Here is a 22,503-nt window from a genome sequence, read left to right as displayed (position 1 = left end):
CTTTTTGTGTTCTGCTCGTCTCCGGCGATCAGTGGGCATAATGTGAGGAGGCACTTCGTCTGAGCAGAGAGCAGCATGGGCATTCATGAGCAGTGCTGTATGTATGAGAAAATAGAGCAGGTTCCTGAGGTGTGAATACGGAGCAAACAAGGTCCAGGATGGTGTCAGCTCGTATATATTCTATATTCTATTCCTGCAAAATAAGGTTAAACTACTTCTTTTCTGCTTTCTTTGAGAATCTTTATTACATCCCAGTAGCCTTATTGCTGACTGGCCTGGAATGAATAAGCCTTATTTCCCATTTGCACACATATGCATCTTGTTTCATGGCCTCACTTCAATGCTCGACCGAACAGCTTGTTTATTAAAATGGCATACATGATTCAAACTATATAGAAATATGACGTTAAAGAAGATTATCTCAACTTTAATCTGCAAGGCTGTGATCAGACAAATACTGGAGCCGTGATTTGAAAAGTTGGCATTCCAGCATCGCGGTGCAAGAAGATATGAACCAGAAAACAATGTCTATTACTCTGGAAGATTGTGTCCATTGGTCCACATTGGTATTTTATTAAATTTAAGCTCACTGGAAAAAGCTTCTTGTGTCTAGCATGAATCAGAGAAGTTTGATTGAAAAAAACAACAACAAACATTTGATGAATTAGATTTGGTTCCAGTGTCAAATCTACAGTAACTTGGATTACGACTGATAATGTGGGGAGGTTTGAAGACGGTGGCTCAAATGGAACGAGCAGATGGGAATGACCGGCTCAGGCTTGTATTGGGTTTCCTTGGCTGTGATTTGCACCTCTCAGCCACGAGAGGGTTGGCGCTCGCAGGTATATTTCCGGAGGCATGCCTTGAGTTGAGCAACTGGCGGGTTATATCTGTTACACACACACATGCAAGCAGGCGAGATCTGTGCCCATGGATAATAATTGCTCTCAATTTGATTTGATTTCACCAGGCTCTCTCACACTTTGTCTTCTTCCCCTTTTCGTACACTTTTTCCTACTTTTTCTCCCTCCTTCCCTCCAGCTCCCTCCCCTTTGCCCCCATCTCAACCCCGGCTAAATTTAGGCAAAAGAAAGGGACGCAGAGTGTCCCGACTCAGATGTTGGTAGAGCTAAAGGACAGAGGGGTGTAGAGAAGCATGGGGTTTCTCATAAACCCTGTTTATGAGCTTTGGTGTCTGCTTTAAGTTTCTCATGAATGAATTGATTTTGAGAAATAATCACGCCCCCTGCTTTGTATACGACAAGAAGATTTGGGAGTAAAGAAGTGCAGTTTTCCTCCCCTGCACTCCTTTCCCACATGGAAATTCCCAAGACATTTTCCATTGCAGCGTTGCCAAGGCAACCTTGGGAATAGCTAACAGCTGTTTGGTCGGGAGCCCCCTCCTGTACAGGAAGCACATCTGTATATTGTAATGTAAAGCACGGGGAGTGTAGTTTTAAGGACGTGTTGTAAATCAGGCATGCGTTGTTCCTTCCTTATTTCATTAGTCATTATTTATTTATTTCTAAGCCTTTTGAATGTCTCAAAGGACTGTATGTGTGTAGCTTAGCCCACCAACTTTATGGCGTTAACTCACGCGGAAGCCAAAATGTTGCCAAACCAGTGACTTCAGGGAAGCGTGAGGATTTTCTAGTTATGTTGTATGATTTTAAACATTGAGCTGCAGCCCTAATTCACGCCGTGTCCACAGTTTTTTGCCTTTTGCAGAAAACGACCTACCCCGGCTTTAAGTGCTTAAAATATCAGTGAGACACAAACCCATCTGATGTATAACATTTCAAGAGACGCAGAGAAAAGTGGACCCAGGATGACTTCCCTCGAGCCCCTTAATGGAGTCGTATTGGTGCATAAGAGCTGTTAATGCCACACTCGACTAGACGACTACACTACGCCGGACTGTGTGAGCCACCAGGGAGTCGAGTACTCAGCACAGCAGTCTGCCCCTAGTAGGCGTCTAGATAGACATTAATTGGACATTTTGTCCAGGGGAGGCTGTGCAATCTCTGTCTTTATACACGTCATCCTGGAATTGTGTGTGTGTGTGTGTGTGTGTGGCAAAAGGGTGATGCTGATGTATGGACGGATGGGTCGAGAGTTTGCTCAGATAGTGTGAAGGTGATGATGTGGTGTGGAGATGAAAGTGACATGTAGCAGAGAGAGAGAGACCGCTGGAGGGGCGAGGATGTGCAAGAAAAGGGGGGGTTGAATAAAAAGCATTTTATAATTTTTTACACAATACACATTAAATCTAGCTGCCGTTATTCTTCTCTACTATTGTGCTGGAATCGCACCAGCAGGTGCAAACACTTGCAGGTGTCACAACAATTCTGTTGTCCTCCGGTTTAATGTGTCCGGACGCCTGCTGGGAGAGGTGATACAATGGGGGCTGTTAGTTCTGTCAGGACGTATATGCCTTTTGACACGGAGGGTGTGGATGGGGCAGACTTGGCACTAGGGGGACGGTGAGTCGGTCCCAGCTAGCCGCGGAACCAGAGTGTTGAGGTCAAACGTGGGCAAGGGTAGGAAGGGAAGCGTGAGCCCCCCGGCCCTCTGTGGTGTTCCCAGATGACCAAATGGCCTGCTGGGACTTTGTTAATAGACGTTTCTTGCAATGGAAAAATGTTGTGCAGGAATAAATCCATTAATGGAGTATTTGTTTTGTTTGAAATTATATATATAATATATATACAGTATATACACATCAAAATGCGCGTATACAACTAAATCTGATCTGAATTTCATAAAAACCCTAATCTGTCCTCTGAAAGTCCCTCTTATGTTTGTCAACTCGTCCTTCAATCCTGTTCTGGCGTCAGCCTGAAAATGAATGAATTCTATGGCGTTTTTAAAGTAAAGTAAGTTGTTTTTCTAGTCTTTCTCACAGGTTCAAGGTTGGTCTCTCTGTTCCACTGCTGTTTAAAAATGTGGGTATTATCTTGCCTCGTTTGTGTGAAATACAAAAATAGGCAAATAAGTGCTAACTGATAATGATGGGAATTGAATTAATCGTGCAATTAATCATGTGGCGTTATAAATCTATTTCATAAATCTTAGTGATAAGTGGGCGGGTTTATTGAGAAAGTGATTCAGTATGATTTGGAATTGATGGAGGACTTTCTAATCTGGCTTGTTGTATTTTCAATAGTGAAAATAAGACAATACGAAGCCGTTTCTCTTCGGCCATAAGTTGGCCTGATAAATCAGTCCCTTTGGAATCAGCTTTCTGTAACCCACATTTGCTCTATCAGCGCACGATTGCCCACCAGCGCCACCCCATCGTGGTAATGGTAATGATCTCATAAAGCGTCTTGTCAGCTCTTCCACAGCTGTAATACACTCTGACATTAGTGCCTAATAGTGCGCTGAAAATACTGTTCTCAAGGCTTCAATTAAACATCTTCAGATGGAGGCAGGTACGAAGGAAAAAGGCTCCGACTGACTCGCAGAGAGAAGAATCGGTGGATGAGCGGCAGAAATATCAATAACCTCTCGCCACAGAAGATAATGAGGCCGCGAGACATTTACAAAGCCCGCAATTATGGCGTTATTGACCTCAATAAAGAAGGAGATATCTCCACTTGTCTGCTCTGTGCTCCATGGTGATGCATGCGAGAGGGGAGGAGGACAAAGGAAAGACGTTGGTGGAATTATGAGTCGGTGTAGGGCGTTGTGTTGCAAATAATGACTATTATGTGGATTTACAATGGAAAAAGTAAGTTATGGAAAATAATAGTGTCACAATATTATTCACAACAACAAACCGATAGCAGAGTTAGAGCGGTGAAAGGAAAGAGGGCATATAAACTCCACTTTAGATGATGAACATAAGAAGGATAAAGGGAGGAAGGTAGGAAAAGGGGGAGAAAGTGAGTTTGTCTTCCACAAAGCTCTGTCAGGCTTGCAGCTGATTAGATGCCCCCCCCCCCCCCCCCCCCCCCCATGGGTTAATTACATCCTAACTGCCATCCTAAAACATCCCCATCTCACTTCCCTCTGCTTTCTGTAATAGTGTCAGCCATGTCTCTCTCTAAGAACAGATAAGAAGCCCAAATTACTACTATCAGAGGAGGATTTACGATGTCGAGCTGTGCTGGAAACCATGACTCCACAACATGAGACAGGAAGGGATGTAATAAAAAAATAAAGCAGAGTGTTTGCCGTCGGATGCCTTCCTCCGTGACGGTTCCGATGGTATTAAGAGATCAAATTTGGATCCGCAGACTGGGTTCTGGGTATAAAAACACGAGGATGTTTACAAGGCGGGAAGGGTGCTGGAGTGGAAACTCTGAGATTGGATATTGAGCTCCGGATCCTCCTGCAGACGCGCCGGGCCTCAGAGCCGGCGTGGGGCCGACCTTTCGGTGTCTGAACCGGAGTGATGTAGCGTTCAGCGTTGCCGGATCAATTTTCCGGCTTTTCACTCGGGGGCGCTGGGGATGCTGAGTGTCAGGTTCATCCCTCGGTGAGAAAACAAAAGCAAACTTGTTGTGCGCACTTGTTAAACCTCTGCTGCCCAATGATGGTGGAAGGTCATTTGCGGTGAAGATTCTTCTCCCTAGGTGTACCTTTCTTAATACCAGGAGTTTCACTTGAGATGAGAGAAACTTGCAGCAGCTGCTACCTGCTAACCAGCGAGACGTGAAGACGTGTTTTATGAAAAACCGTTTCCAATACTTTGACAGCATGAGAGTACAGTCTACAGGGTATTTACTCAAAGTCCCCTCGCTGCTTTCTTAGAAGAAAAACCCACTTAAGAATAAGTTTGGTTTGAAAGAAAAGACGGGCTTTGAAGGTAAAAATCTTCCCAATCTTCTCTCCATGAACTCCGTCTGGGAACCGTCGTTTGAAAGTACAAACTCTTGTAACAGAATGAATGTTTTAACTTTTTTTTATAAACCTTGAATGGAGGTTATCGTAGAAACAAAGTATTTAAGATCAGTTTGAGGTCAGTTTACTGAAGGATTTCTGGTTTATTGCACATTTGGTCTTGTTTTCCATTGTTTTTACTGTGATTTCTGTCTGTGATAGCATTGTACCCGAGCAAGTAATTAGTTCTGCACACATGATGACCTTTTAGTGGCTAACTGGGCAAGAAAAGAGCAGGCAGACCATCAGACAAATTGTGAAACAGCCTTCAGCTTGGCTAGCTCAGGAAATCAGTCACTGTGATAGATGTCATGACAGTCGGTGGGTTTTTATACAGCAAGAATACGGTCTCACCACAAGGTCCATCCAACTAAGTGTTCCTCAGGCAAGTTTTCTAAAAGGGTTGAGACTAAAAGTCCTATTGTGTTATCACTGTGTGTGTTTGCCTTAAAAAATAGTTGAATTTGTGTAAAATACTAACTCTTGTCCCATCTTTTATGGATACGGATGGAACAGTCATGATGGCCAAACCGGTGAAAATAAGACGCAAATTATAATTAACCAGAGTTATCCTTTAAATAATTAAATCCAGAATGTGAGTTGTAGCTCTTCCATGTATAGTCGTTGGGAGCATATTAATTACCTGAGCCGATACAAGTGTATGAAGCCCACTAAAGTGTATGAAACAGCTGCACACCAGATGCTTTGTTTTAAAAGCGGAGCAACAGGAGGAGTGGGGAACACAACCCACACAGCTCGGCCAGAGGGGTAAATGTGGACGGAGGTAAGACGGTGTTGCTTTAACGCTGACTCATGCTCTCTATTCTGGGACTGTGACCACTTCCCTGTGTCCGCCCCTCTGATTGGATGGTCTGCTCCTAACTGGCAATGCGAGAGGCTATTTGTTTTCCTCTAATGGTGATTCAGGGTGCTCCTTGGTTGTTTTTCCTCTCTAAATAGTGTTGTACACCCAGATGTGTTTGATGCAAGTCTTGCTTTTGATTTTGGGTTGAAATCATAGCAGAAAATTCTGTGTTTTGTGCAGCATAGACCAGTACTACACTACCCATAGGACAGTCTGTGTGTGTCACTAGACATAAATGCTATATCTACTATCCCTTTAAGCTAATTGTTCATACTCTAAATTGGTATCCAATGCTTTGTCACCGCTCCAGCAATGGTGGGTTGTATAACACAAATGGGTCACACCCACTTCATTACATTAAGAGCAGCACCTGTCCTGTTGACCTGTGACCCCGGCCCCCCCCACTGCCCTCTGAAAGACCCACTGCTCTGGTTACATACAGACGGTGACACACACACACACATGTACATGTACACACATACACGTGACATCCAGCCTGAAGGAAGCAGCTTCTCTTCCAGTCATTAAAGTGATGGAGGCCAAAGGAAAGGGGGAGGGGCTTCTTAAGGCTATCCATCAGCAACACATAGGTCAAGCTCCAATTAAGACACATGCTAAGACACATGACAACTTAGCTGATTAACCCTTCTGATGCGTATTTTGTCTTGTCGTCTGTTTCTGTTTCATTGTTGACGCCCCGCACTCACCAGCACCTCATTTAATTTTCACACCATTTAACTCAGCGGCACATTTGTGTTTTGTGACTGAGGACACGGAGAGAACTTGATGAAATTTTAATGTCATCTTTTCAGCGCTGGGAGCGCTCATATCAGATGATCCGTTCGTCTAAACTCCATCCGAGTGTGTCTCCCAACTCTCTAAAGTCAGTGAACCCGGAGATGATCTGTGCCGCGTGCACCTCAAGTCACATTTCGGTGTTGGAAAAACAACACGCGGAGGTTGACAGGTGTCGGGGCGTCTCATCTCAACTCTCGCAAGTATGAAAACCAGTCCAGGCCCAAACCACGTGCCTGTGCCTCATTTCCAGCTTATCCCAGGAAAATGTGTGTGTGGTTTCCCATAGTGATATTGTGATGTGTGAGATCCCACGTGCCTGGAAGAGCAATCTGTCTCTGAAACCTTTTTATGTTGGCTCGCCTTGTTCTGAAAGAGCTTCCTTAGATTTCAAACCTGGCACCCAAAAGCCTTTTTTTATTGAATTGTATTTTCCAAGAGATCCACTGCTGGCTGAAACTATCGCAGTTTGCAGTTGTTTTAATTTTATAACAACATGTTGCCAAGAGTTTGGATGCTTTCTAGTCCTATTTTAGCAGCATTGTTTAAATGCAGTTGCTAAAGATGGAGAAAACCCCAAGAACTCCTTCTATATTCCAGCAATTTATGACTGTGTTTTCCATGAATTTGGGTTAATAACTAATTGTTTGTATTGAGCCTGAGATATACTGTCTTGTCTAATGCAATACATTATTGCTGAATCATGGTTAGTTAAAACCCATCAGATGTAGGAGGCTGGTCTACACTGTAGTCTTACAGCTTGTAAAATAAGGAAGAAAACCCTTAAACCCCCCCCAAATAATGGCTGTTCAACAATTGGCTGTCAGAAAAAGCAGTGCTTCATAAGTGAGGGATGGTAATGACTCAACGAGACAAGTGTGAGAGAAAAGAGGCTCGTAATGCCAGCAGTTGTCACACTTGACTGAGTTTCAACTCCACTTCCTGCCCTGCAGTCTGCAACCACTGTATGGCCGAGTGGCTCCACATGGCTCACCAGCCATTTTGGTGGCTTCCTTCCTTACCATGTTGCCCCCCCCCCCCCCCCTTCAAATTCACCCGAGGAGTGGGAGACAGACAGAGAGAGAGAGTGTGAGAGGGAGCTGGGCATGGGAGGGGAAACGCTGATGCTATCTCTTCTTGTTCCATGTCCTGCTCCAAGTTTCCACCCTCTCATGAAATGCTTTTTTATTTGCACCTTTTGTTTTTTGAGATTTCAAAACTCTCGTCCAAGTAGAATTAGCCATTAGCAGTGACTTTTACTACAAGTCGGCCTCCAATCTGCTGCAGACAAGCGAGTACACTAATCTACAACTGCTGTAGTCGAGCACTTTCCCCCGGATCGTGTTTTACTGCAACTCTCCTCTCCTCATTTGGACTCTTCTGCCAACAGGATTAGTGTCGGCCGGTCTCCGTATTCAGAGATGCAACTTAGACCGTGTGTTCTGCAACATTAAACGCCCCCACACTTACTGTACATGCAATAAGACTATGCTCTAAAAAATCTAATTGATGAATTATTAATGGGATGTGGCATGGAAAAATCTCTTCTGCGACAGAGCATAACCAGACACCCACGCTCACCCACTGTTTTTGCACTAGACACCTGTTGTAAAGGCCCACCCTTCTTGCTGGAGGCCAAGCGGGCCGGTTTGGAACAAGTCACCTGCGTAGCAGCCCTAATGCACAGCTGCTCGCTATGGCCAGTGGACCTTATCTCGACCCTGGACTCGGCTCCACGTACACCAGTCCGGACCTGCGCTGTGTGTGTGTGGATGCATGCGATCGCGGTGACGGTACAGTAAGGCCTCGTCCTAAATCTGCACTCGGCCACTAGCAGCTGTCTCTCGGAGGGCTAAATGCGGCAGCTATGCTCCACGTTTTCCAGTGTGAGCTAAGCCTGCTCACATTACACTGTATTTCTTAAATAAGATAACATAGACGGGGTTCATGTGTCAAACTCAGCAGTGTGGAGGGTGAAGAGGTCAGTTCACACTGTGGGGGAGAAAGAGTCATTTTCTTTTCTTTTCTCATGTATTTTTTATCGGCTGTTGGGGCGGGGGGGGGGGGGGGGGGGGGGATTTGTAGGTGTACTTACAGTACAGAGAGTTCAGGATATGTTAAGTGGAGTTGAAAAGTAGGAGGATTATACAAGTGTTGTGGTTAGAATAATTAATTTCTGTTGCAAAACATTTTTTGTCGAATATATCAAAATTTAGATGCTCATTCAGCTTCGCCAGGAATCTGTTGACTTGTTTTTTGTTGAATCTCAAACGCTGCAAGCCGCTAGCCTACACCAACATATACATTTTTTTGTTTCATTTACCTCAATAAAACCATAATCTGACGTTTTTTACACTTTGGTTTTTGTACGACTTGAACGTGTAAAAGATAATGTGTTATCAGATTTTGTCTGCGTGTCACTGAGCCACGTTAGCTGTTTCCCGCTTTTCCGCTCTTTGTGATAATCTTAACCAACCGGCACGTGTCCTACACGGTGGAATTAAACATAAATACATTTGTAAAGTGCATGTTGGGGTCACCTTTCACCTGCGACCTTAAGAGATACATCGGTGTTGTGACAGTGAAGGGGTTCGGCGGATACACATAACCTGAACTCAACTGAATGTCATGGGATTCCATATAAGGAGCTGGTGTCCTTAAATCTCTCTTGGCGTTACAGGGCATAAAGATGATTCATAAGAGTTTGGACATGCTGGTTATTACAGTTTAGATATGTTCATACATCGGGGTCAGACGATGCTACTGATGCTCAGCTCCTTTGCAATGCAAAGTCATATAAAACAAAGTGTAAAGTCTAATAAATCAGCATTTGTGTATCTCGTGCTCTTTTTTCCATCTCTTTTTCAGCAGAATAATACATTAACCAGCATCTCACCCCCGAGGATGTGACTCTCACTCAACAACTATGAATAGCTCTCGCCTTAATGCACAGCTCATGTGGAGTAGACGTATTCACTCGGCTGAACATTATTATTTCATGCTTTTCCTCCCTGATTTTCTTTCTTTTTTAATTTTGTATTCCTTACTATCGCTGTAGCTCAGCTTATGTGTGATATAAGATGTGAGATATCAGGAAATTAAATGGGAAGCCTTGCATTAATTTGGATTGGTTTGCTAATTGTTTGTTTTCATTGTGTTGTCAGGATAAAGGAATGGACGGACCAGATGCAGAAAGAGCTGATCACATTAACAGACACGGCCAGTGGGATGGAAACCCTAAAACAGGTAAGATTTCTCTTTTTGTTTCTCTCTTTTTTTAAAAAAAAAAACAAAAAGTTCAACCATCAGGTGTTAAAGTTGAACAGAAATGTGAATTCTTCTCACTTTTTGTGTCAGATGAGTGCAAAAGGTTTGTGGGTTATTTCCATGGCGACAGTTGACTAACATTGGAGTGCTGAGATTACTCAGAGACTTGCTGTCAACTTGGTGTTATTATGAATCCCACTGCTTTTCTAATAATAGAGTAGTAAGAGAGTAATGTAAGGAGTCACAGAGTAATCTATAGTAGCTATAATGTAATAATGTTAATGTTGGCCCCTAAAGCTGATTAACTGCCCTCATGTCTGTTGGAATATAAATAATATAAAAATGTATTTTCAGTGCCACACTGGACAAATCAATACATCAGTGTCACACACACACACACACACACACACACACACACACACACACACACACACACACACACACACACACACACACACACACACACTGACAAAGGAGAAGCTTTTTAGACCCATTGATTGACACAATGCATCTGGTGCTTTTGCTCCCTCGGGAATATAATCATTAGGCTTTAAAGCATCACTCAAATCATTATAAAACATTTTTTTTTATGTGAAGTGGTGGCATGATGTCACCACAAATGAGAATTCAACATAACTTGCAACATTTTGTGTAACTGAAGCCTCTCAAACTGTTTATGTAACCAAAGCTGATGCTTTTGGGGATGGCCTTATTTAAACTAAATGTGCTGTACACAGCATGCAGGATTTAAAAGGGAGGGAGGGAATTTAAAAGCTCGCAAGTATGCATACATGTGTTAAACAAAATGCAGTTATAACTGGAGCCATGTCATATTATTAATGGCACTATTTGTAGACTTTGATGCATCCAGTTTTTCACTGGGAATTTGTTTTCCACTAAGACACCCAAAATGCACACAAATGTGTGCTTTCAGTTCCAACATATGGATTAAATGTGTAATTCCTGGATACTTTGTAATAACCGAAATCTAAAAGCCATGCGTATTACTCTTTGACATTGTTCTTGCAAACAAAATCCATCAGACGCCTGAAGGATGAAGACAAATACATGCACGCGCTGCGGTTCTGTGGCTTGAATGTCGGACAGTGAAATCCCTCAAGGCTGCTAAATAATTGGCTGTTTGGCATTTGTGTTTCTTATTTCTTTTGCCGGAGCATTTCCCCCGCAGCACAGTAAATGGTCTTCTTACATAACCTGACATTGCAATGTAATCACTGGAGCTTCTTTGAAATCCCCGTGCTTTGGTCAGGGATGTCCAGTGGAGAACAGACGATGACCACTGATGCAGAGTAATATTCTCATTCTCAGAAACAGTCTGGATAGAACATATCTTCGGCGTAGTTTGACCTGCCAAGTGTCTTCCCTTTTCTTAACAAAACTGTATAAATGCATGTATTTTTTCAGCTGTAACACCTGCTTTCTAATTAAGACTTGATATGATGGACATATGTCTAAGTTCTCCTCTCCTCTGATTGTCTCAGATATATCACAAACACAAACCTCACTTCAGCGTGGAGACCAACAATGCAAGGGAACTGGTAGCGACCGCTGCTGGGAATATAGAGAAACTGCTGGCTAACCGCTCCAAAGCCTTAAAGGTGAGTGTCATCCTGCAACCTGATCATTTTGAGTTTGACATAGGAACATAAAAATGCCGATCCTGGTCTGTTTATGAGGCGGGATCCAGTTCCTCCCAGCACAGAGCCTAGAGCCCAAGGAACCACACAGAAACAATCTGCTCCTCCTCATAGTCAGTACCGACGCTGGAACATGGACGCTGCTTCAGGCCATGCACTGATCCAACACAAGCAGACATCCTCCAGCTACATGACTTAATTCAAAGCTACCAGTCTGGGTTACAAGAAAAAAATACAATTTCACTGTTTGTGTTGTATCACTGTTTGCTGTTTTGAAAAGAATTATGTTGCAGATTACCGTGTTTAGGTTCAACCTTCAGGAATCCTTACAAATCCATACCTGCTGCTCTCATGGGTCATCTGTCCCGAGCCCAACTGACAAAAACACTTTCTTGTCTCTGACGGCGTTCACCACAAGTGAAGCTGAACTCCTCGTCGCTGAATGGCTGACTAAACAAATTCAGACCTCGGAGGGGCTGTGAGGTTTTTTGCGTCAGATCTGTTTCCTTCGTTTGTGCAAACCACTTTGTACGATGCAACCTTTTGACAAACCGGAGAACACGTTGTCTGCAACAGAACATTTTATCCGCGCTGGCTGAGCAGCTCTAGGGGTAACGATGTTGATGGTCGGGTAGGTCCACCACTTAGGCCCGGATTGAAACATCTATGCCAGGGAAGTCTTCTAACATGCATGTAGAAAGTGATCCGGGCAACCTTTCACTGTAAACACAACCGTATTTGGCCAACTGAATTAGAATCTTCTGGTCTCGATCAATCCGGCTCCGAGAGCCAGAAATATCCAATTAAAGCGGAACAGCTTAGTTACACGTTCTCATTGATTACCCCATCCATCCAGCCAAGTGCTTTGTTTTTCACACATCCCCATAATTGCCAAGGGACGAGGGACAATTAGATTTTTGGTGTTGTCGTGTCGCACCTTGGGAGAGAAACATGACTGCTCTGTGAATTGTCGGCGGCGGAATGGAGATGTTAAACTGCAGGATCCGTTCTTCCATTTTCTCACACACCATCTGCTGTTTTTCACCTGCATGAGTTAAAGCCAGTTGTTTGGCTCTGTGCTGGGAGTGTGAAAGCAGCGAGGGAGGCAGGGATGATTTTTATATATATATATATATATTTTTTAGCTTAACATAATATGCAGATTCTTTGTTCCACTCAACAATTCTATTTACTATATTTGGTACAATTAATGAGATGGCCCGCGGTGGCGTCGCAACTGCTGTAAATGGCGTCCCCTGTAATGAAGTGGAGTTGATCCAGCTTTATGGCCATCAATTTGTGTGAAGGGTCATAAATAGTTGCTCTGCCCACTTAGCTAAATCATGTTTTGAAATGGAAGGAGGGGAAGGACGACTGCGGCGTGGGTAATGTTCTTGACCTGACACACACTAATCAAATATTCCTCCGCACAGCTTTCAATCTCACGTATACCACCTTCGGTATCCTTGTTTTTTTTTTTTTCCTCTCCCATCATAACTCTTCTTTTACTTTTCTTTCATCCGTCCGTGTGGAAAGGGCCGATTACGCAGCGTGTTGAGAGATATCCTGTTGATTGTGTAGAGAGGTTACGACTCTTGGTTTTTTTTTGCCTGAGAGAAATTGAATGGCCTGATGTGTGTGAAAGAGAGGAGGGAGAGTGGGAGGAAGTCCGTGAGTGCACTAAGCCACACCTCCCATGAGGCAGCGCACAAAGGAACGGAGGCCTATTACAGACCTCCCGTCCATTAAGATCTCGGCCTTTTTAGCACACAATGCAACGGGCAGCACTCTCGTCTTGTTCACACAGCACTGTTACACTGCATGCTTTAGCTAGTTTGCGATGAGGCACTGTTAACAGCCTTTTCTCTGAACTTAACTGTAATAGCACTTTGATCTGTATCACGCAGGAATACACATTTGAATAACAGATTGGCGTCGAAGCAGCGGGAACATTATGATTATCTCAGCCACCTAAGACGTGGTTGCCTGGAGGCCCTTCAATTCATGGCTTCATTCAATTAAGTGTCCCAGTAAGCAATGTCAGGGAGTGAACATGCTCCATAGCGGAGCCTCGGGCCCGGCTCTCCTACATGGAATGCGGCCATCATCAAAGTTATTCATTCCTCCTGGGCTTTTCCTGCTTTGATATCTGTATCTTAGATTAAACCGTGCTGCTAAACGTAGGGCGGCGCTTCCTAACATCGGGGGGTGAAGACTCCCACACGTGCCACGAGAATAATCTGAGGGATTACCGGAGGATTGAAGTGATAAAACAGAAAACCTTTTTTTCAAAATGTAAAGGTCATGGTTTACCAGTGTAATTGTTGCAATACTTGACACGTAGTATACTGGATGAAAGCCAGTCTGGGAGTCTTTCTGTAGATCACATTTTATTTATATAGCAAATCCAGTCGTCTAGTGTTTGTCAGATTATCTTGTTATTTCCAGTTTCCCAGTGTCGTTGCTTTGGTATGAATAAGAATATTGATTATTCCTGTGATTTTTACTTTTTTTTATGTATTTATTTATACATAAAGTGTATTTGAGAACCTTTAAAAGTGCTGTATAAATACAATGTATTATTATTATTATTATTTAGCTATTCAAATAACAGAAATGAGGGTTAAATTTGGATGAGGGCTGTAAGACATCATGCCAGAGCTCTTTACATCTCTCTGAAATGTTTTGTATTTCCAGTTAGACTCCCTGCAGCTGTACAGTTCCACGTTGTGCTTGAAATCAGCAGGATAGTCGCCGCCTCGCTGACTGGTGCCATTTCTCTTTACACTAAGACAACTCGTCTCCTGTGGCTATGCTTTGCAAGCGTTTGTTTGTTCGTGTGTCGAGCGATTGTCAAGGAATCCCATTAAAATGATGGCTGCTGTCATTAATTTAATCAGGGGCCCGCTTGGATTGTCTGTCAATCTGACGTCTGCCCGTTGTCTGTTGCTTCAATTCGGTCACCGCGCCTGCCGTCGGCGCTCCCTCGACATGCAATCTCCCGAACGCTGGCAGCTGTGGCTACTTAGAGGCTTTCAACTGTCTGTTACTGGAAAAGCAAAGAAAATGCCCACTTCCCCGGGAAAAAAGGGGCCAGAACAGGAAGTAAAGGTCTATCATCTTTTCATATTTAAAGAGTGGTCACGTATGAACTCGTGCCCTTCAAAATAAAACTTGCATTCACAATGCAATGGAAAAACACATATGTGTATATATTTTTTATTATCATCATTTCTGCTTTTTTTTTGCCAAGTCGGCAGCTACTCAGAGAACCCTCAATTGGGAGTCACTGATCATAGGCTACAACTTATATGCTTATAATATTTTTATATATATAGTTGCAGGTATTCAGTCCATCACAGTTTGGGATTCTTTTTTCCCACAAAGTGTTTTCATATCGATGTACACTCAGCTTCCTATCAGCTCCGCCTCTGGTCGGTTTGGGTCGACACTGGTAGTCGGCATCTTTATCAGACTTTCTGGCTGTTTAGTTCTTCCTGGTGAGTGTGTGTTAGCGTTCCATTGAAGGTGCGCTGTCTTCCTTCCATAGTCAGTTTTCACGTAAAGGCATCAAAAGACTGCAAATGTACAGCTCTCTCTCTCCTCTCCTGTGTTTGGAGCATCACACCTCGACACATCTGTTTCAACGACTTCAGCGTTAATGTTCCCAAAGCGTTGGTGATCTAACTGGGGAAATCATTCCGTTTCTGCCACTTATAGGCGATCAAAGAATTTGCCTCTTTCATGTTGAGCCACAACTTTCTGCATTCAGCGTGCGTCGCTCTGAAGAAGATTCAAGTGAAACTTGAATTCCCAACACAAATAAACCACAGCAGCGCAGGGAGAGAACTGCACACTTTTTTTTTAAATTTAAATTATTTTACCTCAGTGAAAATCCCCGGATGTCTTGTTGTCATCTGCAATGTAGCTTCTTTTTTGTGTGTTTTTTTTAAGACTGAGATTTTGTTGTAGCTAGTTTGCTGAGATCAGTCACTGCACCTGTAGAGACGACTGGATATCTGTACGCTCACACACCACCTCACGTCACCTTTCCCACCATTTGAACTTTTCTGTCCCTTCGTCCACATCCCTGAAATCATCGCTGCCCTTCTCCATTCTTGTCACATATGGTATTTTGTTTTCTCCTGTTCTGTGTCTTGAGACGTTCCTCCCTCCAACCTCGTCCTTCCATCCGCATCGCTCATGATCCCCTCTTAACTTCCTCTCCCATAACTTTCACCCGATTCTCTGTCACTCCTCATTCCCATTTTCCCTTTTTCTTCCTTGCCCTGTTCCTCTTTTGTGCCTTTCTGTCCTCTCTCATTTATTCCCTTTCGTGTGTGTGTGTGTGTGTGTGGCACAGTTTGAATATGGATGATAAATTCTTCTGAAAGTAAGGAAATGGTTCACTTTAAAATGTGATCCATAATAGCCATAATGCTTCATGTGAGTGTGTTAAAAATACATAACATGCATGTTTTGTTTTTTTGTTTATATAAAAAAAAGTGTACACTAGTGCAAAGTGTAAAGGGACAAACCAAATTAGAATTAGCATATTTTCAGGTGTCACAGTGATTAACATGAAATAATACTAATACTACCAAGGAAAAGTCTGCCTGTCTTTTTACGAATACAGTGTTTGAGCCAAAAGACTTGAAGCCACACTTTTTTTTATATCTGTTTACGTTTCTTGACAGAAGCTCTTTTGTATTTGGGTCAGCTCTGGCCATGTGATGCAGAGGCTCGGTTTGTTATTTAGTCAGATGGAGTACGGTGATTCAGTTTTGTTATCTTTCTAAGTGCTTGCTTTACCTACCAACTTTTTTAAGAATGTTTTTGACTGCCTATCAATAGACGTATTGCAAATAGTTAATAACTCCATTCAATCAGGCAATTTCCCAAAGGCCTTCAAAACTGCAGTCATTAAACCTCTTCTAAAAAAGCGGAGCCTAGATGCCTCTATTATCAACAACTAAAGACCAATTTCAAATCTACCCTTCATAAGTAAAATAATTGAGAAAGTTGTCCTCCAACAACTAAATCACTTCCTGGCTTCAACGGGCTGCCACAACAACTTCCAGTCAGGATTTCAACCTTTTCATAGCACCGAGACGGCCCTTATTAAAGTTGTAAATGACGTCCGTCTTAACACAGACTCTGGCAAAACTTCAATATTAATGCTATTAGACGTCAGTGCTGCATTTGACACTGTCGACCACTCAATACTCTTGGACAGGTTGGAAAACTGGGTGGGGCTCTCAGGCACAGTCTTAAGCTGGTTCAAGTCATATCTACAAGATAGGAACTATTTTGTTTCCATTGGCGACTTTGTATCAGAACCTACCAATGTAACGTGTGGAGTCCCCCAAGGTTCAATCTTGGGGCCGACTTTATTCAACATCTACATGCTCCCACTAGGACAAATCATGCAAAAATAATAACATTGACCACCATTGCTATGCCGATGACACCCAAATCTATGTAGCACTATCACCAAACGACTATCGCCCCATAGATCTTCTGTGCCAGTGCATTGAGCAAGTCAAAGACTGGCTGTGCCAAAACTTCCTACAACTAAATGAGGACAAAACTGAGATAATTGTTTTTGGTGCTAAAAAAGAAAGGTTTAAAGTAATTCAACACCTTCACTCTCTGTCCCTGAAAACCTCAAACAAAGCCAGAAATCTTGGGGTTATTATGGATTCTGATTTACATTTCGACAGTCACGTTAAATCAGTAACAAAATCAGCCTACTATTACCTAAAAAATGTAGCAAGACTTAGAGGGCTCATGTCAGCTCAAGACTTAGAAAAACTTGTACATGCCTTTATTACTAGTAGGCTAGACTACTGTAATGGTCTCCTTGCAGATCTTCCAAAAAAACTGTCAGGCAGCTACAGCTTGTTCAGAACGCTGCTGCTAGAGTTCTTACAAAGACCAAAAATGTGAGCACATTACACCAATTCTTAAATCCTTACATTGGCTCCCTGTATGTCAGAGGATTGATTTCAAAATCCTCCTGCTCACATATAAATCACTACATGGTCTAGGACCGAAGTATATCACTGATATGCTCCCACTACATAAGACTTCTAGACCACTAAGATCTTCTGAGACCAATCTGTTAGTGATTCCCAGAGTAAACAACAATCACGGGAGAGCATCATTTAGTCACTATGCAACAAATGGCTGGAATAAACTTCCTGAAGATGTAAGACTTGCCCCAACTCTGACCACTTTTAAAACTAGACTGAAAACTTTTATGTTCACCATAGCTTTCTGCTAAATCTTTTAATGTCTGCACTGTTTTTAATTATTGCAAATATGTTTTTATTCTCCTTTTCTTTCTGTAATGCATTTTTAAATTTGCCTTTATTTTCTTTTAATTCTTCTATTTTTTTTCACTTTGTTGTATGATGTGAAGCACTTTGACTCTGCCTTGTGTATGAAATGTGCTATACAAATAAAGTTGCCTTGCCTTGCCTAAGTGTCTCGTCCACTACAAGATGTCTGCATGCTTACAAAGCTGAAAAAAGTAAATAATCTGACACCTAAACAAGTATGCCACACATATAAACAGGGGACTATCAAACTACAAACTAGAGGCACGCTCTGCATAGCTGTCCCCAGCATGTAATTCACCGTTTCCTGCAAACAGAGGTGCTTAGCAGGATTCACGGCTGTACGTGTGTTGTTTTATTCATGGAGGATCCCCGACATCAATGTCAGGTTGCAGCACGTGGGCCCGAGTCGAGATTTAATCCCACTCATCACACGCTCAATCAAATTTAGACAACATTCAGGAATTGTTTTATTCTGAACAGCCATCTGAGCCCAATCAATAGGTTTGGAATTCATCTCCTGACAGGAGATACCAGGACAGGTTCTCTATGAGTTCAGCATGTTAATGACTCCCCCTACTCTGCTTCTTACGCTCTGGACTGGCAAATTTGTAGCTTGTAATTTGATTTTAGGTAAACTGAATAAGGAGAAAAATATCATCAATTCTTTTACCACAGCCTGGACCATAATCCTCCACATAGAAATGGCTTCTCGTTGCAGAGCGCATAATAGACCAAAATAAACTTTTGTGTGTGGAAAAAGACGAACGCAGTCCAGAGTGATGCACTAAAAGCCTCCCTAACAACTGGAATACGACAGAGAAGATACAGAGAGATGAGGCTGATTTGGTAGCAAATTGAAAACTCCTCTGAATATTTCTGCTCCATAAAAGGAACAGCAGTCAGTTCAGGATAAAATTGCACTTTGCCCAAAATGAAAGACTGACAGAAAAATGATTTCATTGTTAAGGCTGATGCACCATTTGTGTAAACAGCATTGTACTGCTGTAGCTGCTAACTCATTGGAGTAACTGTGTAGGTCAGTGGTTCCCAACGTAGGGGTCAAAATGATGGTTAATTAGGAAAGTTGGACTCCAACTTTGCTTTGAGGTCACAGTCCAAAAAGTTTGGAAGTGACTGGTTTAGTCTTTTGGAAATCATTGTCTTTTATGAGCTCATCTTGTGTTTGTTTAATCTAAAGTCCTGATCTGGAGAACATTGTGGAGCTGCAGCTGGAATCACAGAAAAACAGCCGAGAGTTGCAGCGTCCTTTCATTGCGATGAGCCGTCTGAAGGACTTCTGTTTTCAAAGTCTGAGCTCAGATGAGGTCGAATCCACTCAGCCTTCGGTAAAAAGAAAGAGGGCCTGCGTTGAATTTCCACAGATATGCAACAGAAGCCCAGACAGCACAGACAGAAAAAGGTGAAGATCACCATAAATAAATGACCATGAATAAAAGAGGAGAAAGATGCAGAGCTACCAAGCACCTCTAAAGAGGCTCCTTCCACTGTAAAGGAGATCAAAACATACTCAGCAAACCCCAGCCCTTCATTGTTCCCCTCCTGATCCAGATCCTCCTCGACTGTACTATATGCTCCAGTTGCCTCCGTGATCACATCCATCCTGAGTTTACATGCAGCTGTGACCTGTTGATGAATATTGGATGAACTCCCGCACTCTCAAACACATTTCAGTCCATTTATTCGCTGCATTGACCTGAGCTGCTTTTTTTCCTATAACCCGCCTTGACAGTAGATCTCTCTCTATATCCAGGCCAGCTCCGACTCTGTTCACATGAATTATTGAACCGTTCCTCTTCAACAATCCTCTGTGGTTAACTGTGGTTAACTTCCCCCGGTGGACTCGGCCCCTTCTCTTCCCGCGGTGACAGAGATCTCCAGATAGGTTCATATATCGGGAAAAGTAAGAATGTGAGGGACTTCTGCCAAACCTCAGTACAAAATGTTGTATCATGATTCAAGATATCTTTCACAGCATATCAAATAAGGGATTCATATCAATAATTACCTCTGTATATAGTATTTTGTATTGGCAGCGGCAGACTCTGCTATACTCATCCCTAAAAGCCACTCTGTGTGCCTTTTTGCTGCGTCCTGCTGTCCATGCATTGATTTATTTGTGGCAGTGTGCCAAAATATCAGCACTGAACGCCACATATTGTTTATCTTTGTTGTTGTTTTTTTTCTGCTACAAGTGCCTTGCCTGGTCCGAGCTTGTCTGTTGTCGGGGGGCGTGACCCCTGTTTGTAACCTGTGCCCATGTGGAGTGGTTTGACTCCTTACAGAAAAGTGCTCATCACTCTTTGGCTCCAGGAAAGTTTGGTTTTAACATTAGTGTATCCTTGAGCCACGGCCTGGAAAGACCTGTAAAGGTCTAATGCAGATGACGAGCTCGGCCCCAAAGCCCCTCGTTTTGGCTCAGAGCGCTGGTCGCTTTATTATTCAAAATATATTTATATTGAACATGACTTAAGCATGTCCAAATTACACCATATTGAAAACTGCATGTCCACCAACACACCCGCCAAGTGTGAAGGATGAACAATTCTTGATACTAGCGAAGGGAACACGTGTTATATGTTGATTTAAAGTGGGTAAAATCATATTTCATTGCAGAGCTGCGTGTGCACTGATCCTACTCTCGCTCTCTTTCCCTCACAAACACAACATGCTGCTGTTGGACCCTCTAAAAACGGTTTTAATTCAGTTTTGTTTACATTATAAAGCACATTTTCTCATCAGAAAGTGTCTTCTGATGTGGTAGACGAATGCCATTTCAAAAATCTAATGTAAAATCCCTACAGTCTTTGCTCCTGACATTAAAAAGCCAAGGAGGCAATGCTTGGTCTCAAGAAGCCGAAACAGAGAGAGGGCTGCCTTGTCGGGACAAGGGGGAGGTTATTCTGTGTGGGTGCCCTCAAGGATCTCCCTCTGATGCTTTTGTAGCCACCTTGAGGGATGCTTGTTGACAAAAGCACCTGCTTCGGGGGACGTGGCGGCCTGCCAAGACCTCCCCCAGACAGACTGCCGGCACAGGAGGGAGCCGGAACGACCTGCAGAGAAACGTCGTGATCCAAATCAAACGGGGAGAATAAAAGAAATAAAAGAGACCATGATTCTTTGTTTCAAGAGATATAAGTGAAGTTAATAAAAACAGGCAAAAAAAGGGAGAGGGAGAGGGAGAGACAAAGCAGGACTACAGAACTGACAGCTGAGCACCGTGCTTTTTGAATATCGATCGGTGAGGTTATTTCAGGCTTGGGATTGCATTAGCACTTTGGCAGCGGATACAAAAAGGCTTTGGCTTCCCATCAGAGTTTCCAGCCACGATTGGGGGCCATTTTGGAAAGAAAAACAACAGTTGTTTTTCAATATTGGCGCGTTGCGTCGTTTTAAATTGCTCCTCAGCGTGGCTCATTGGCAACTTAGACCGACTCATCTTAATTGGGAGTGGGCGGTCGGCGTTGGCACGGAGAGGCGGGTTTCCATCAAAGCTTAATGGGAAGATGATGAACGAAATGTTTCGGGGTCTCTGGCGTCGCCGTCGCCTGGGAGCTCTCCGCATGGACCGCGGATGCGGCAGGTTACCATGACACCCCGGTCGCTAAGCAGCGCGGGCATCATAAACACATTCCTCACTTCCGAAATGAGTCACTTGTCGCCCTCCGTTACACTCGGGAGAGAAAACTTCCATTCAAGTGCCCTCGTTCACCACGCTGTACGACATGCACGCGTTTAACACAAAATTGCCTCTCGAGAAGCATCTGTGTTCATCAATTTGTCCGAGGAGGAGGAGGAGGAGAGCTTGAAAAGAGCACTTTTAAGTGTTGTGTTATGTAGTGGTGCGTAATTACAGAGGAGTCACTGATCTCCAGTGTCTGGTAGTGCGTTATTAAAGCGACACTGGGTGACACGCTGTGAGTCATTAGGCACTGCTGTTAAAAGCCTCATCACGGAGTAGGCACACACACACACACACACACACACGCTCATGGGACTCCTCACTCTCACGTTATTCTATTAAGTTGCACAATAAAGTGAAAATAGTTTCCCATGTGCATATCCACTCCAACATCATACGTTATAATAAGTGATGTTCCGTCGCCGACGGTGTTCAGGAGGGACGCCCGTTAAGCAGTCGCTCACTTTACACAATGATGGCGTTTCCGAGAGGCCGCTTGTTGTAATTTATGGCCTCAAAATTGCTGAATAAATAACATAAATTCTCCCCTCATATCACGTCAAGGGGGTTATTATTGCCAGGTAATTTATGCTGATGGCATTCCAGGCTGCAGCAGACCTCTCAGCGTAACTAGCTTGTAGCAGAGTGATCTGTATGATTAATATGGGGGGTATTATTGGAAGTATTGCCTCCTTCAGTCACAGTCAGATTGCAAAGGCACCGTGTTACTATGTGGAGCTCATAATCAATTATGTGATGGGGAAGTATTTATGTGAGACAGAATAAAAAAGAAAAAAGAGATGATTTGCAGAATCTGCAAAACTTTAGTAAAGCATGTTGCAAATTTGACCATTTGAAGGAGTCTTCTGATTGGTGTGATGCAACGTTGTGCAAACATTGTCTGTCTCCGACAAAATGATTAATATTTGATATCCATAACATTGCAGAAACATGTTGAATGAGTGATACAGAGATGGAGTGTGTGTT

The 22,503-nt window shown here is 43.1% G+C and overlaps 1 protein-coding gene across 1 annotated transcript in view; it reads left to right on the top strand.

The window, feature by feature from the left end:
- The window catches only part of cacna2d1a (calcium channel, voltage-dependent, alpha 2/delta subunit 1a), a 72,824-nt gene that overhangs the window by 2,452 nt on the left and 47,869 nt on the right, over positions 1–22,503 (top strand). The window contains exons 2-3 of the mRNA XM_084038793.1: positions 9,712–9,793; positions 11,317–11,433. Coding sequence (XP_083894919.1) covers positions 9,712–9,793; positions 11,317–11,433 — 199 coding nt within the window. The remainder of the gene's footprint in view (positions 1–9,711; positions 9,794–11,316; positions 11,434–22,503) is intronic.

Source organism: Eutrigla gurnardus (genome assembly GCF_963514095.1).
Source record: "Eutrigla gurnardus genome assembly, chromosome: 21".
NCBI lineage: Eukaryota > Metazoa > Chordata > Actinopteri > Perciformes > Triglidae > Eutrigla > Eutrigla gurnardus.
The sequence above is the reverse complement of the archived record's forward strand: the minus strand, read 5'-3'. Positions and strand labels throughout refer to the sequence as shown.